This window comes from Vulpes vulpes, chromosome 4 (genome assembly GCF_048418805.1).
Source record: "Vulpes vulpes isolate BD-2025 chromosome 4, VulVul3, whole genome shotgun sequence".
Classification (NCBI taxonomy): Eukaryota; Metazoa; Chordata; class Mammalia; order Carnivora; family Canidae; genus Vulpes; species Vulpes vulpes.
The window spans coordinates 58847263-58865066 of record NC_132783.1 but is presented as its reverse complement, the minus strand read 5'-3'; the positions used below and the strand labels follow the sequence as shown (position 1 = coordinate 58865066).

The window sequence follows — 17804 nt, the reverse complement described above, 5'->3', positions numbered from 1 at the left end:
CTGCCATCTTTGGCATAAACTAATTTGACATTTTCTTTGTTTCTTCCTCAGTTCATTATAGGACAGAGAAAATGATCAGATTTAATTGAAGTCTTGGTTTGTTGATCCTAGTAAGTGAATCGACACACTGGGTCTTACTATATCATTTTATCATTGTATGCTGTCTCTCTTCTCATGTACAACATGCCTCTCCATTTATTTATTTATTTATTTATTTATTTATTTTTATTTATTTATTTATTTATGATAGTCACACAGAGAGATGAGAGAGAGGCAGAGACACAGGCAGAGGGAGAAGCAGGCTCCATGCACCAGGAGCCTGACTCAGGACTCGATCCCAGGTCACCAGGATCGCACCCTGGGCCAAAGGCAGGCGCCAAACTGCTGCGCCACCCAGGGATCCCTGCCTCTCCATTTAAATTTCAGCTATAACAATATAGGAAAAGCGAAGTAATTTATTAATTATAAGTCACTTTCTTTTAGGAAGCATTCATATCAGCCCCCCAAAATGTAAGACAGTTTAATTGTAACAGGGCTAGGTGTTAATGATAGTTGGAGAAAGTTGATTGGCTGGGTTTTCAGATCTTAAGTGATCTTTATAAAAAACAAGTAAGAAACAAATTTCATGTTGTTTGTGACTTAAAGGCTGAAGAGGATTCCCACCTGGATGGGGCTGTTCCCATCCCTGCCGCATCTGGGAATGGAGCAGATGACCTGCCGCAGATGATCCAGGCTGTGGTGGATAATGTGTGCTGGCAGATGTCTTTGGACCGAAAGACCACAGCACTGAAACAGCTGCAGGGCCACATGTGGAGGGCAGCATTCACAGCTGGACGCATGAAAGCAGAGTATGTAGCTGCTCAAGTAACTCTAAACATTCCACCAGCCCTGAAACCAAATACATTTTTCCACTGGCTCGCTCTCTCCAATGTTGTTTGTGTGATTAGTAAAATAGATAAAATCAACATTCTTTTTATTTTAACAAGCAGGTGTTTGTTTTGTTTTTTTTCAAAGCCAGGATAAAGCGTTCCACCCAGCTAAGCTCCCCAGAACTGCATGCCTGGCTTTGTGGGGTGGTTGAGGACTTTTAGCCCGGTTTAAAACAGCTACCTAGAAAATGGCGACTTCTTTGAGCTTGGTCATATTTGATCTTTTTTTTTTTTTTAAAGATTTTATTTATTCATAGAGATGCAGAGAGAGAGAGAGAGAGGCAGAGACACAGGCAGAGGGAGAAGCAGGCTCCATGCAGAGAGCCTGACATGGGACTCGATCCAGGGTCTCCAGATCACGCCCTGGGCTGCGGGCGGCACTAAACCGCTGCGCCACCGGGGCTGCCCACATTTGATCTTTAATAGGCAAGTGACAGCACTGTTCAACTGTTTCTCAGAACTGTCAGATTACCTGCTTTCTGCTCTGCTGCAGAAGTAAGAATGCTTTGAAATTATTTACGTGTCCTTTTATGGTTGCTCAAAATGTCAGGGGTATCACTCTGTCCTGTGCTGTTACAGCAACTTCCACAGACCCTCTGACTCTTGGTTGTGGTGTTCCTGGGAGCCCTCCTGTTGAAGGAAACTCATGAGTCCTGTATTGCTAAGGAATTTTTTTTGTTAAGATTTTATTTTTAAGTGGTCTCTACACCTAACATGGGGGTCAAATTTACAACCCTGAGATTAAGAGTTGTATCCTCTACTGACTGAGCCAGTCAGGTGCCCTGCTAAGAATTTTTTTTTTAAAGATTTTATTTATTTATACATGAGAAACACACAGAGAGAGACAGAGAGAGACAGGCAGAGGGAGAAGCAGGCTGATGTGGGACTCGATCTCAGGTCTCCAGGATCATGCCCTGGGCTGAAGGTGGTGCTAAACCGCTGAGCCACCTAGGCTGCCCGGAAATTCTTTTTTTTTTTTTTTTTTTGCCCAGAAATTCTTCCTAAGACAGTGCCACTAAGTATTTTAAGCCATTGCCTGATGGACACCCTAAGATTCAAGACTACTTCTAGTTGCTGCATTTCTTTTCCTGTCAAATGAGATGCCATTCCTTTATGTACTTTACAAGGGGCTTCCACTTTTTAATATATATACATATATATATATATAAAGATTTTATTTATTTATTAGAGAGAGATTGTGAGGGATGTGCATGTACGAGCAGGGGGAGGGGCAAAGGGAGAGGGATAAGCCGGCACCCTGCTGAGCGCAGGGCTCCATCCCAGGACTGCAGGGCTCCATCCCAGGACTGTGAGATTGTGACCTGAACTTACTGAGCTACCCACACACCCTAGGGGGCTTCCACTTTTTAAAGGCTGCATTAGGATTTCAGGATAGGCCAGTCATCTGGTAATATCTGCTAGTTTACTTTGTAAAACTCAAAAGAGTGGAGGCAAGAGAGGATGCTCGGACTAGTCAGTCCTTCCTTCTCTCAGACTTTCCTTAATCACAAAACCAGGGACTTCTAAGCCCTGCATTGGAACAAAAAAATCTGCAGAGTTCAACGTGGAAGAATCCTGTCTGTGATTGCAGAAAACGCACAGAGTAACCCATAGGTGTATGTGCTGGTTTCAAACTAGTTGATCTCTTTCCTTCAATTAGTGGAATATATTAAGCTGTTTTAGCCAGTAGGAGACTTTGCTGACATTTTCCAGTTCATCTGTTAAAGATGACTGGTTCCACATTCCAAGTTCCTTGTGCTTCTCTTTTCACCTGTTTTGCGACAATTTCACCACCAAATATGGAAGACCCTGTAGAACTGGGAAGCAGGCCTTAGTGTCAGGAGTCAGAAAAGCTAGACCCTGTTTGCTGGTAAGCTAATGCGAGATGACATAGTGTTCTTATAGATTTGTTATGTCATTTATTTCTGTATTGTAAAATTTTAGGTTTTCTTGGTTCTCAAGAAATGTAGTTCCATTTTCTAGCTAATCAAACATTAATAGCTTTGAACCCTCAAATGGTTTTCTTTTCATTGTCTGTGAGGAAATCTTTTTAAAGGTATTTCCATGCTTTCTGAAGGCACACCAGACATAATTTAACCTCTTATCATGAATTACATGGAAAATTATATAATTGCTACTTTTTTTTTTCTAGTGGGAATTTCAATAACCACTTATTTCATCTCTTATTTGTGATCCACTCTGTACTGTCACGAGTGTCACTGCCTGTCAAAAACTGTTCTCCCCTCCACCTAAATTGTTGCTTCTAATCTGTGGGGATCTTGGAACTCCAGTGATGATAAGCTTGTTAGATAGGCAGCAGTTTGCAGTCTGTTGGAGGTGCTTCCCATGGTCACCCTTTGGGCACAAATAAAAGAACCCTGTTAGAACTATTTTGACTGGTTCTCACCTGGCTAGATAACGTGTTCCTGCATTTGAACTTGGTGGTCTTTCCTCCAGGTTCTTTGACGATGTAGTTCCAGCAGTCAGGAAATGGAGAGAGGCTGGAATGAAGGTGTATATCTATTCTTCAGGGAGTGTAGAGGCCCAGAAGCTATTATTTGGGCATTCTACGGAAGGAGATCTTCTTGAGGTAGGTCACCTGATTACTTTGTTTTTCTGACACTGTCAAAGCATGAAATAATGAATCTTAAAGGGATATCCTACAGTTATAAGCCAAATCAACATTCAGATCATTGCGTTTATGTATGCTAAGGAGGTGGTAAAGAGGAATAAATAAACTAGGGAATACATTGAAGGAGAAGGGTAAAATGTTTAGTCTTGGCATTGGCGGTTCTTAAGCTATTGTGAATAATGATCACCTGGGGAGTGTGTTAAAAGTATAGCTCCCTGGGTCTTGCTTCCTAGCAAAGCTGCATTGGCAGGTATGGGAGTGGCAGAAGGAGGGGCAGGGTCAGGAATATATATGTGTGTGTATATGTAAATGTAACATATGTACATATAGATATATGTAATACAGCTAATAAGATATGAACTGGCTTATAAATCAGCTGTCTTGCCAGCATTAGAAAATTGTCAACTCAGATGAACTAGTGGCCCACTTCTTTTGGTTGTTTAAAGTAGCAGGTTAGCAGTACAGTAGTGGCACATACTCCATCCAAACATGCACACATAAGCTTCTTTAACGAAGCCGAGTACAGGGTAGATTCATTTGTTTCTGAGATTTTGGAGAGAGAACAAATTTTATTTTAGCGGAAACCTCATTCTTCTACAAGAGCACTGGGGGCGGTTATTAAATGGTGATACGTTAAGGCCACCTGTTAATCTTATAGATGAAAAAATTCCTGCTAGTTCCTCTGTCCCACCATCGTGGCGCCCTCTGGAGGACAGGGCAGGCGCTGCAAAAAGGGAAGGCATTTAGGACTTGAAGAAATGCCAACCAAATACAGGCAGAACTAAGTGATGTACAGTAGGTCACTCAGTCAGCTATCTTTTAAATAAATATTTATTGAGCTTCTGCCATGTACAGAGAACACTTTGGCTTTTAAGATTGTAATATTCTCATTTTAGTATTTTCCTGTGTTTTATCTTAGCTTAAATAAAATTTTAAATCAGGAAAAAAACCCTTTAACTATTGGTGTACAAATATTTGTATCTCCTCTGAATACAGATGTAAACTACTTTTTTGTTCTCTCTAATGGAACAGACAATAAGGTGATAGATAATATACAATAATAACTACTGAATTCAATGATAAAAATGTACTGAGTGAGGCAGATTTGAGAAAGAAAGAATATATAAAACCAATCTTAACTTTTTAAAAGTTAAATCTATAATATTAATGTTACCATAATTTGTTTTTGAGTTATCTTTAGGCTTGTTTTTGGTTTGTGAAAGTTCTGAAAATATTCAAAAGATCACATCGTAATAGCTGATTCTAAAAATGGACTTATTTTAATTAATGTTGAGTAAATAAGCAGGTTACAAATTTGATCCCAGTTATTTCTAAAACAGCTAGGATATATACTAGCTCTTGAGTAGAATTTCAAAATGTTTTCATTAAAAAATGAAAGTTTCAAAAAACAAAAACAAAATAAAAATTAAAAAAATGAAAGTTTCAGGGGTTAGGGAACAGGGTAACTGGGCAATGGACATTAAGGAGGACACTAGATGTAATGAGCACTGGGAATTATGTAAGACTAATGAATCACTGGCCTCTACCTCTGAAACCAATTATATATTATATGTTAATTAATTGAATTTAAATAAAATACTTTTATTTTTTTAAGATTTTTTATTTTTAAAGATTTTATTTATTTATACATGATAGACACAGAGAGGCAGAGACACAAGCAGAGAGAGAAGCAGGCTCCATGCAGGGAGCCTGATGTGGGACTTGATCCTGGGACTGCAGGATCACTCTCTGGGTCAAAGGCAGGCACTTAACTGCTGAGCCACCCAGGCATCTCTTTTTTTAAGATTTTATTTATTTATTCATGAGAGACACAGAGAGAGAGGCAGAGACATAGGCAGTGGGAGAAGCAGGCTCCATGCAGGGAGCCCGATGTGAGACTTGATCCTTGGACTCCAGGATCATGCCCTGGGCCGAAGGCAGGCACTAAACTGCTGAGCCACCCAGGGATCCTAAAATTTTTTTTTTTTAATTTTTTTTTTTTTTTAATGAAAGTTTTGGGGCAGCCCAGTTGGCTCAGCGGTTTAGTGCCACCTTTAGCCCAGGCCGTGATCCTGGAGACCCAGGATCGAGTCCCACATCCCGGCTCCCTGCATGGAGCCTGCTTCTCTCTCTGCCTATGTCCCTGCCTCTCTCTGTGTGTGTCTCATGAATAAATAAAAAAAAATATTTAAAAGTTTTGGGACGCCTGGATGGCTCAGCAGTTGAGCGTCTGCCTTGGGCTCAGGACATGATCCCAGGATCCAGGATTTAGTCCACATCGGGCTCCTAGCAGAGAGCCTGCTTCTCCCACTGCCTGTGTCTGCCTCTCTCTCTCTCCCTGTGTCTCTCATGAATAAATAAATAAAACCCTTAAAAATAATAATAATTAAATTAAAGTTTCTTGAAAGTTAAGTAGCAGCTTATTAATGAGGCAGGTTAGAGAAATCTGCTCTTTCTGGGATCAAAAGGACAATGTTTAGGACCTGTCTTTAGGAGTGAAACCCAGTCCAATAAGTAGTTTGAATGCAAATAGAGTTTTAAGGATAAAAAGCAGTATATGTATATTTTAAAAGATTTTGTTTGTTTTTTTAAAGATTTTTAAATTTATTTATTCATGAGAGACCCACAGAGAGAGAGAGAGAGAGACAGAGACACAGGTAGAGGGAGAAGCAGGCCCCATGCAGGGAGCCCGATGTGGGACTCGATCCTGGGACTCCAGAATCACGTCCTGGGCTGAAGGCAGGCACTAAACCCCTGAGCCACCCGGGCTGCCCTAAAAGATTTTGAATATAAAATTAATGCTAATCACAGAAAAAACGAAGTAAACTGTAACATTATTTTATATACATTGAATTGGTAGTTTTCTTCCAAATGTTTATTTCTATAAAATCATTATTTTCTGTAGCGTGCATAGTTATCTATTAAGTACACTTTCAGGGATTATTTATTGAGGAGATGAAATCACTATGATTGTCAAGTATTTTCAGAGCAAATGGAGGAGAGGCAAAGAGGTTGGGTGGCAAGGGTATTTATAACATCAGTCTTTTCTTTCCCTGTGTGCAGCTTGTTGATGGTCACTTTGATACCAAGATTGGACACAAAGTGGAGAGTGAGAGTTACCGAAAGATTGCAAACAGCATTGGGTGTTCAACCAACAACATCTTGTTTCTGACAGACGTTACTCTAGGTGAGTAATTTGACTTCTTATATTGGATACTCCAGGGTAGGTAGGTGGATACTCCTGGGACTGTAGACACATGACCTCTGTAAAGAAAGTTTGTGTGGACCTTTGAAAAATGAAACAGGTTTATAAAAAGAAGCCATGAGTCAGCTGATTCATGTTTCTCTCCTTTTACCTATCGTTGGGGGTTGTGTGTGGGCGAGTGGCCCTGGAAAGACTAGATCTTCTCACTGTAACTCTTATCTGTGCTTTCCTACCCATCCTTCTGTACGCACACATACACATACACACGGATGAAATTATAAAATAACAAAGGACAGTTTAAGGGGTGTCACTGTGGGAAGGAGCATGTAGGCAACAAAGGAGGGTAGGTGCATGGTTGGCTAGGGACATAAAGTTATAGTGGACCAATCGTATGTATTTAACAGTGAGATGAGCTAAAACACAAAAGAAACAAAAAACTGTAGGGGAGGAGAACTCTGAATGATCAGAGCACTTTTGCCTCATTTTTCCAGTTGCTGAGCACTGCTGCACAGTGAGTGGGAGCCTCCTCTCCACCTTCCCTCAGGTGATCTCAGTCCCTGGGCACCACTCATGCTCTGAACCTCTTGCCTTGTCATGCAGGGTATACCTATTTAAAGACAGACATCTTTTTTTTTTTTTTTTTTTTTTTTAACCTAGAATGGCTGTCTTTATTACATATGGTACATTAGCAGATGCATTATTAAAGATTGAACGCACATAACAGCACATACTGTACTGTGTTGGTAATTTAAGTGATTTCAAGAATACTTTTGACCAAATGTAAAACTCACAGTCCAGCTCCCACATAAGAATGTTGACTCTCTAGAGAATGACAGCAGGAAACTATAGTGAATGAGGAAAGAAGCAGCAGCAGATGAAGAGGTGGTGGGTGCTGGTGGAAAGTTGGGCTCTGGTTTTTCTCTGACAGCCTCTACTTGGGAAGGCTTTCCCACACACCTACCTGGCTCTGGCTTTGGGTGGCATGCTCATTGTCCTTAGAGTTTGTGCATCTCCCGGGGGTACCTGCTTTTGGTGTGTTTATAATTGCATCTGTATTTGAGGGCAGTTCTTTATATTACTGTTTTCTGCTCACCTTCTTCATCTTCTGCATACCCCAGAGCAGGACTTTGTGTATCGTGCTGCTGCCCTGACTTACTATGTCTGGGCTGGTAGACTGGGGAAGGGCATTAGGGAAAGAGGCCGAGGGCTGGATGTTCTCTTGCCTGGTTGGCTCCACGTGACTCCTGGGCCCCTCGGAGCCTGTAGGCCATATCCTTCTCTCTGGTCCTTCCTATCTTGTCAGGGAACTAGAATCACCCCCAACCACTGGGACTTTCAGAGATAGGGCCCAAAGGCATATCCAAGCTGCTGACAAAGATATCTTACCAGAAGTAATGTGTATGAATTGTATTCTTTCTCTGCTGCTGATCTTTGGGCTCTTGGTCTGTTATGTTAGACAAGAGTTACAGGTATATAAGCAAGTACTGATTTGTTAAGTTGTTTTAAAAAAAATCTTAACGGGCACAGATCATATAATGCCTTCGAAAAGTTATAATAGTGTTTTCTAGAGAAAGAAAGACTTAATTTTACCTATACAGTAGATATCCAGTAATTGTTAACGTCTTTGTTAAATTTCAGGCCATGGTGAATGTAGACTGAAATTTCTGATCCAGGTAGATGGTGCCAAATCACAGCCATTTGTTATCTTGAGTTTTGAAAACTCAGCAGATTGCATGTCTTACATGTCCTGGCTTGGGTCAGCTTCAAAGTCCAAGGGTTTCTACAAACTGTGGTCTTGGTTTTCTACATTCCAGAAAGCTTGATACATTTGCTTTCTGACTGCACCGAAGGAGAGGAATAGATAGACAGTTGCACGGACACACTACTTCAAGGGAGCCAGGCCACAGAAGTTTCTGTGAGGAAGGATAATTTGAAGACCTTTCACTTAGTTTTGTTCCTTATGGAAAGGAGATAGACCTCGCTCTGCTGAGATTAGCTGCTTTAATTTTAATCTGTGAATTACTTTTGTGTCATCATTCATATGAGAGGGGCTGTTGGAGATGCAAATCCGTGGTTTGCCCTCTCTGTGATTTCCTAGCACTTTGGATGATAAATTTCTGCAGGCTTAGAGTGAGAACTGTTTTGTGGCTGGAGCTCCCATGTACTTAGCCTGTCCCGAGTGTTCTGGGATCAAATGTGTTGTGATGCCCAGATCTTCGCACCGTTCCTCACTTTTTGGTTACTTTTAATAATTACAGTCCCTGTTCTAGTAAGATCACCGACAGGTTCTTTATATTGTTGTCTTTAACCACGCTTTCTTTTTCTAGTAACACAGCACATCTATAATTTTATGTCTTCTGCTTTTCACTTGAGCCACTTCCTTGGGCTCTAGTCCCAGAAACTATTCTTAACTTTTGTGAATAGAGATAATCCCCAGATGGGCCTCAAAACAAACTTGGCTTTTTCCAAGGTCTCTGCATGGAGGTTTGTCTTGCGCCTTGTCTTCTGCCAGCTGCACAGCCATCTAGGCGGCAGGGCCAGAACTGGGCTCATGGGTAGCTAGGCTGGGGCCGGGCGGCTGGCTGCGTGCCACGTTCTTCCCTATTATTTCTGATCCTAAGTTTTTGATACCACATGCCCAGACTGCTTTGCCAAGGCAGGATGGAAGACTAAGTTGAGATCCCAAATAACATCCAAGTATGAAGAGAGACCTGAAAGACTTCGTGCTCTTGGAGGAAAGGAAGGAGGTCCAGGATTTTAAGTCAATATTATGCCAACAGGGCAAATAGATGCTTAGAGGCAACACTTGCCTGCTGGTTATCTGGGGTTGAATGTGGCACAGCCACTAGGGATTGTGATGGCTCAACTCGGTTGGGATCCAAGGTTGCTAGTTAGGAGGAAAGCTGTGCTTGAGGCAGTCAGGCTGGGAGCTAGGGATGAATGGAAGGTGCCTGCAGAGTTTGCCTGGAGGAAGGGGTTTCCACAGGAACAGGGGATTGTTTGGTCTGGGAAGGTGACAGCTCTTTCACAGGAAGAGCAGAAGCTACATACACACTTGGGTGGTGGAAAAGACTGCTGCCCCTTTACCTCCCTCTGGGAATTCACTTCTCTCAGCACTGCTGCTCTTTAACCCATTTGGATGCTGTGACTATTTTCCAAAGGTTAGGAAGCCACGGAGGTTTATTACACCAAGTCTAAACTCCATAGAAAGTGTTTCAGAGTCTTTGCAGTTTTGCTCTGTTCACATATGCCCCCTTGACCCATGTCCTGTCTCCCACACTCACTCACTCCATTCTTCCAATATTTATACATGTATTTTGTGTCTGCCCAGAATGCCTCCTCTCTTGTCATTTTTTTTCCCTTGAAACTTCTAGTCAAGACTTACATTCTCTGCTGAGAAGTCATGTGTCAAATTGCAGATCCTAATTCAGTAGTTCCATGTTGGAGAGTTGAGATTCTGCATTTTTTAAAATAAGATTTTATTTATTTGGGGGTGGTGGTGGTGGAGGGAGAGAGAGAATCTCAAGCAGACTCCCGAGTGCAGAATTTGATGTGAGGTACAGTCCCACAACCCTGAGATCATGACCCGAGCTGAAATCAAGGGTCAAATACTTAACCTACTGAACCACTCAGGTACCCCAGAGGTTCTGCATTTCTGACAAGCTTGTAGGTGATTCCCCTGCTACAGGTCCATAGGTCATATTTGGAATATTGTTCTAGAGCAGGAGTTGGCAAGCTTGTTCTGTAAAGGGCCAGGTAGTGTATTTTAGGCTTTGCAGGCCCTCCAGTCTCTGTCACAACTCTAACTCTGTCCTGGCAGTGGAGAAGCAGCCACAGACCATATACAAATGAATGGGCATGGCTGTGTTCTAATAAAACTGTATTTACAAAAGCACATGGCAGGTCATAATTTGCTCACCCTTATTCTAGAGCACAGACATGTGCTCTAAGTGAGGTTGACACTTTAAAACTTTGGCTCAACCACTCACTAGCTCTCTCACCTTCCATTTCTATAGAATGGGGATAGTAATACTAACTACCTCAAGGTTGTTGTGAAGATCTAAATGAGAATGAATGCTCCACGAAGGCAGGAACTTTGTTTGGTTTTATATGTCTATTTCTAGAATAAGTAATACCTGGCACGTAGTAGATGCTAAAGTAATATAAGGTATTAGCTGTTATTTTTCACACGGAAGCAGAATGGGGAGAAGACTGTAACTCAAGGCATATTAGAGATACCCCTGCTATCCCTAGTTTCCCTAGTTTAATTTTACTAGTCTTATTTTTCCTTTACCCACCATGCAGTTACTGATCTTTTTTTTTTTTTTTTTAAGATTTTACTTATTTATTCATGAGCGACACAGAGGAGAGAGAGAGAGGCAGAGACACACAGAGAGAGACACACAGGCAGAGGGAGAAGCAGGCTCCATGCAGGGAGCCTCATGTGGGACTCCATCCCGGGTCTCCAGGATCACACCCTGGGCTGCAGGTGGTGCTAAACTGCTGTGTCCCTGGGGCTGCCCTGCAGTCACTGATCTTAAGGCTCTCAAAGTCTAATGAGAAGAGAGACAACAGGTAATAATGTGTCAATTCATATAGTTTTGACAGAGCTAAATACAAAGTGTTAAAGGAGCACATAGGATGCTGTAATACACATGGCAGTAGTTCTGGAAGATATTTGAGCTGAATTTTGAAGAGTAGGGATTTGCCAGGCAAAAAAGATGGACACTCTCGCCAGGGGAGTATGACGTATATAGTATATAGTGTATATATATACTATATACTATGACGTATATAGTATATAGTGTATATACTATACACTAGGACAGGGAAGTCCAGACCATTCTGGTCTGTCAGGTACAGTTAATGTATTTGAAAAAAATTTTTATTATGGGGGCACCTGGGTGGCTCAGTGGTTGAGCATCTGCCTTTGGCTCAGGTCATGATCTCGGGATCCTGTGATTGAGTCCCACATCAGTCTCCCTGCAGGGAGCCTGCTTCTCTCTCTGCCTATGTTCTGCCTCTCTCTCTCTCTCTCCTCTGTGTCTCTCATGAATAAATAAATAAAATCTTAAAAAAAATTTTTCATAATGGAAGAATTATGCTTCCATTAAGAAAAATGTGGTCAAACCCCCCCCCCCCCCCCCCCCACCACCAATGTGCCCATCTTCTAGCTTCAGCAATGATCCAGTCGGGGCTAAATGGGTTTCCTACTTACCCACATCCCCCAGATTACTTTGAAGCAAATCTCAGACATCACATTTTGATGTATCTGACACATACTTTGATTTTCATAGAGGCCAGTGCTGCCGAGGAAGCAGACGTGCATGTCGCTGTGGTGGTGAGACCTGGCAATGCAGGGCTGACAGATGATGAGAAGACTTACTACAGCCTCATCACATCCTTCAGCGAGCTGTACCTGCCCTCCTCAAGCTAGAGCAGGCGCCGGAAGGAAGACCAGCCTATCCTCGCAGAGTTCTCTCTATAGTCTAGTTTTATTCTAATGGTGAAAATAACTTACTTTAAAAAAAAATATATATATATATACACACACACATAGGTATGCAAGTGTATATATGGGTGTGTTTCAGTTGCCTTTCACAGGCACACAAGTGAAAAAAAAATCTCTGTTCAGTGAAAAGGAAACTTATTTAAAGATACGTTCTACATAGAAATTGATTGAAACCATGACTCTAACCCTTACTGAGGGCAAAACATAGCTGATAGAAGAATTACTTCAATTCAGGTCACATGTGTTAGGTTTATCAAGTTGTGTACCAAAATGGAAAGGTAGATTTGAGAAGTTACTCAGAAGCCTTGTTATTTTAAAAACTGGAAGTATATCACAGACTTATTCCTAATAATTCATTCTCCTTTTAAATTATGAGTTAGAAGATTGTGACAGGTGAATTTCAAAATATTAGCCTCCTGGTGTACAATAGACAAAGCTGTTTGTTTCTGTTCCAAAAGAGAGCAAAATTGGGAAAAGAAATTCATTTGAGTCTTGATGAAGCAAGTATCTATTACTAAAGAAACTTGCTAATAATCATCATGGCACCCCTAGCAAGCGGTGGTTGCCTTACCAATGAAAATGGTGCATTGATATAACAACTAAAATAGGAATGTGATTCTTAATGTTTAATGGAATAGTCTTAATCCTGCCAGTTGTTACCATTATAGATTTTATAGTTGCCTTTCTAACTACTTTTTAGCACAGTTTGAGAATATATGTTGCTATTTACTATTGAAAAACAAAAGATTTACTGAAATCCTTCCATAAGATCCTTCTAGAAGAGCCCTAATAATGTAATATTTTCCTCTGAAATGGATGCAAAGAGTGTAAATTTTATAACAGCATTATTTATCCTGGTTCAATCCTAATGGAATGTTATGTCAGTTTTACATTGTGCTTAATAAAAACTTTTTCTTCCTCACTCAGTTTTACATAGGTTCCTGAACCATACCACCTATTGCCATTAGCAAAAGACAAACTGAAGAGAGATTGAGAAAATAAGAACTTTATTTAGTTTTGCCTTAATCTTGTGTGAGTGAGTGTGTGTGTGTTTTAATACGAGTAGAAAATCATTGACATAGAGTTATATATGCATATATGACCTCAGTGGTTATTAGTTCACTTGGATAGGAAGCATTCATGTTATGAGTGGGATTTCTTAGATTTTTGAGAATCTTACATTTGAGATATATAATATAGTGTTTGAAGGAGGCAAATGTTCTCTTAATTAATCAAGAAAAGCTGTAATGAACCTTGAAGGAATAATTTTCGGGATGCTTTGAGTATGAAGAAGTATTGCAGATTAGAGAGGACAGAGAATATAGAAGAGTTTATGTTGATAATTTTTATCTTTAGTAAGTAAAAAGTGAGGATTATGAAAATATAGAAGGATAGTAATAGTAAAAAGGAAATGAGTTAAGTAAATCTTAGAAACGGTAGTAATTTATAAATCATAAGGCTATAAATGGCAATAAAGGAATGAATTTCCTATGGTTTTCTTTGAAAAAACTCATGGGAAGATGATAGAAGAGGTGTCGTTCTTTTTATAAAAGATTTATTTATTCAGGGGGATCCCTGGGTGGCTCAATGGTTTAGTGCCTGCCTTTGGCCCAGGGTGTGATCCTGGAGTCCCGGGATCAAGTCCCATATCAGGCTGTCTGCATGGAGCCTGCTTTTCTCTCTGCCTGTGTCTCTGCCTCTCTCTTTCAGTGTCTCTCATGAATAAATAAATAAAATCTTAAAAAAAAAAAAGACTTATTTATTCATGAGAGACACAGAGAGAGGGAGAGTCAGAGACATAGGCAGAGGGAGAAGCAGGTTCCCCACAGGGAGCCCCATGCAGGACTTGATCCTGGACCCCCGGGATCACTCCCTGAGCCTAAGGCAGATGCTCAACCCACCACTGAGCCACCCAGGCATCCCAGAAGAGGTGTCTCTTGATGCCAGTAAAGGAATAATTGGAAAAATAAGGAAGCAATGAGAGAAAATTATGCAGCAGAGTCTAGATTAAAAGGAATTAGGGGTGCCTGGGTGGCTCAGTCAATTAAGTGTCCGACTCTTGATTTCCACTCAGATCATGATCTCAAGGTTATGAGTCTCATGGTGGGCTCTGTGCTGGGCATGGAGCCTACTTAACAAAAAAAAAAAAAGAAAAGAAAAGAAAGAAAAATTAAAGGAGGGATCCCTGGGTGGCGCAGCGGTTTGGCGCCTGCCTTTGGCCCAGGGCGCGATCCTGGAGACCAGGGGAATCCCACGTCGGGCTCCCAGTGCCTGGAGCCTGCTTCTCCCTCTGCCTGTGTCTCTGCCTCTCTCTCTCTCTCTGTGACTATCATAAATAAATAAAAATTAAAAAAAGAATTAAAGGAAAAGGAGAGTATTCAGTGTGTAGCCAACAGAGAATTGAGATGGAAGTGCTGTAGACTGTTTGGGCTGCTCTGACTAAATCCCAGAGACCTGGGTGGCTTATAAACAACAAAATTTTATGTCTCACAGTTCTGGAGGCTGGGAAGTCTGAGGTCATGGTGCTGGCAAATTCACTGTCTGGTGAGAGCCCATTTCCTTACAGACCAAAGTCTGCTTTCTATAACCTTACATGGTGGAAGGAATGAAGGAGCATTCTTAGGCTACTTTTATAAGGGCACTAATCCAGGGCAGCCCTGGTGGCTAAGGTGGCTCAGCGATTTAGTGCCACCTTTAGCCTGGGGCACGATCCTGGAGACCCTGGATCGAGTCCCATGTTGGGCTCCCTGCGTGGATCCTGCTTCTCCCTCTGCCTGTCTCTGCCTCCCTCTCTCTGTGTCTCTCATGAATAAATAAAATCTTAAGAAATGGGGTGGGGGGACTAATCCAGGATGCTTGACTGGCTCAGTTGGTAGGGCGTGTGACTTTTTATCTTGGGATCATGAGTTCGAGCTTCATGTTGGGCATAGAGATCACTTAAAAAAGAAAAAAATATATATAAGGGCACTGATCCCATTCATGAGGACTCCACCAAAGGCCCCACCTCCAAATACCATCACCTTGGGGGTTAGGTTTCAACATACGGATTTTGAGGGGGACACAGAAATTCCAGTCTACAGCAAGAGGCATTTCCTGTCCTTGATGAAAGGGTAACAGGAAAACTTATTTATTTATTGAGAGAAGGTGGGGATGGGGCAGAGGGAGAGAGAGAATCTCACGAAGACTCCACCCTGAACATAGAGCCTAGTGTGGGTCTCGATCTCACAATCCTGAGATCATGACCTGAGCCGAAATCAAGAGGCAGACACCTAACCAACTGAGCCACCCACAGGCACCCCAAAACTAATTTAAGTATTGAGAATAGATTCAGGAATAAAGAGGATGTTCCAATATCAGATTTAGTTTGTCAGGGACTCCTGGGTGGCTCAGCGGTTGAGTGTCTGCTTTTGGCTCCGGTCATGCTCCCGGGGTCCCAGGATTGAGTCCCACATTGGGCTCCAGCAGGAAGCCTGCTTCTCCCTCTGCTTGTGTCTCTGCCTCTCTCTCTGTGTCTCTCATGAATAAATAAATCTTTTTTTTTAAATTTTTTAAATTTTTATTTATTTATGATAGTCACAGAGAGAGAGAGGCAGAGACACAGGCAGAGGGAGACGCAGGCTCCATGCACCGGGAGCCTGACGTGGGATTCGAACCCAGGTCTCCAGGATTGCGCCCTGGGCCAAAGGCAGGCGCCAAACCGCTGTGCCACCCAGGGATCCCTGAATAAATAAATCTTAAAAAAAAAAAAAAAAAAAAAAAGATTTAGTTTGTCAAAGTGGGATGTGAAAGGAAGGGAAAAAGATGAATGGAATATTTCCTAGACCCTAAGCTCATTCACAAATGTTATGGAAAAGGATCTTAGGGAGAACTTGAGGTATAAAGTAGATTGGTCATGAGGGAGGAGGGGGAGAGGGAGAGGGAGAAGAAGACTCCCCGCTGAGCTGGGAGCCCAACTCAGGACTCAAAGATTTTGACTTGGGCCAAAGGCAGACACTTACCTGCTTAATCTGAGACACCCAGGTGCCCTAAAGATTTTATTTTTAAGTAATTTCTGCAGTTGCCGTGGGACTCCAACTCACAACCCCAAGATCAAGAGTTGCGAGCGCTACTGATCGAACCAAACAAGTGTCTCGAAAATCCAAATTGATTTCTTGGAAGAGAAACCTCAAAGGGACTTCTCTAATCTTATCAGCATTTCTGGAGTAGCAGGGCTTCCTCCTGTTAGGCCTTCTGGAAGACTAGCCTTAGTTGCTAACCCTAACTGTGTCCAATTTAGAGCTGCCCAAGGAAAGATGGGAGCGCCGCTGGCATGTTGCCAAAACTTGCACAGCAGCTTTGCCCAGCAGATGGTGCTGTTTCTCCAGAGACTATCAAGGATGAGGCCACCAGATTCAGCAGATGGAGCTGAGAGGTGGCCTTAGGAGAGAAAAAGGAGTATAGTTCATTATCCTTAAAAGCCTGTAGCGTGATGTTGCAAGAGTCAGAGGAGTTTGGCAAAAATGGCAATAATCCCGAAGAAAATACACCCACTAATATTCCTTTCCCTTTATTCCCTAAGTCACATAAGAAAACAAAAACCCAAACCAGTCATTTTTGGGTAACCAGCTTTTCCAACTGCAGTGTGAAAAAAGACTTGTTTTTAGGCTTTTGAAATTCCCATTGGAATACAAAATTGAGTATAATACATGCCCAAACAATTTATTATCCCACCACTTGAGCCCCAGATAGTACAATGTTATCTTTAACCTAATATTTAAGAATAATTTTCAGTTTTTCTAACACATTAGAGTAACCAACAGGAGAATTCACCTTCCTTGTCCAAGTCATTTAGATTTAGCCCAAGTTACTCGTTCAAATACTGATGGTGAGGTATGTGTTTAAAAAAAAAAAACCCGTGTGTGTGTGTGTGTGTGTTTCTGTATGTGCATGCACATGTACATGTACATCAAAGAAGTGGGGCAGAGTGTCCTGTGGGTAAAATGCACAAACTGTTAACATTTGTTTTATTTATTTATTTATTTAAAAAATTTCTTTTTAAAGATATTATTTATTTCATGAGACACACAGAGAGAGACATAAGCAGAGGGAGAAGCAGGCTCCCTGCAGGGAGCCTGATGCGGGACTCCATCCTGGCACTCCAGGATCACACCCTGAGCTGGAGGCAGACACTCAACTGCTGAGCCACTCGGACATCCCTATTTATTTATTTTTTAAAGATTTTATTTATTCATGAGAGACACAGAGAGGCAGAGACACAGGCAGAGGGAGAAGCAGGCTCCCTACAGGAGGAGCCCAATGTGGAACCCGATCCCAGGATCCCGGGATCACGCCCTGAGCCAAAGGCAGATGCTCAACCGCTGAGCCACCCAGGCATCCCAACATTTGTTCTATTTAAGGGCATCTATAATGTGCCCTGGATTTGCTGTAAGGGTCAAAGTCCTACTTTCCAGGTACATATGTTCTTGGGGGAGGCAGCCTAAATAAACGGTGAACAACACAACACCAAAGCCACGGAGATGTGGCCAA

At 41.8% G+C, this 17804-nt stretch overlaps 1 protein-coding gene across 7 annotated transcripts in view; it reads left to right on the top strand.

Moving 5' to 3' along the window:
• ENOPH1 (enolase-phosphatase 1) overlaps positions 1-13200 on the top strand; it is a 39635-nt gene extending 26435 nt beyond the window's left edge. For 3 of the 7 annotated variants that reach the window (XM_072755840.1, XM_025998201.2, XM_072755842.1), the window contains 4 exons: positions 646-848; positions 3387-3519; positions 6625-6748; positions 12064-13200. In XM_072755840.1, coding sequence (XP_072611941.1) covers positions 646-848; positions 3387-3519; positions 6625-6748; positions 12064-12203 — 600 coding nt within the window. In that variant the 3' untranslated portion in view covers positions 12204-13200. Of the gene's footprint in view, positions 1-51; positions 111-645; positions 849-3386; positions 3520-6624; positions 6749-11100; positions 11361-12063 lie in introns of those variants that run through there. The other 4 variants (XM_072755841.1, XM_072755843.1, XM_072755838.1 and 1 more) reach the window with 2 other exon arrangements.
• Positions 13201-17804: the final 4604 nt, after the last annotated feature.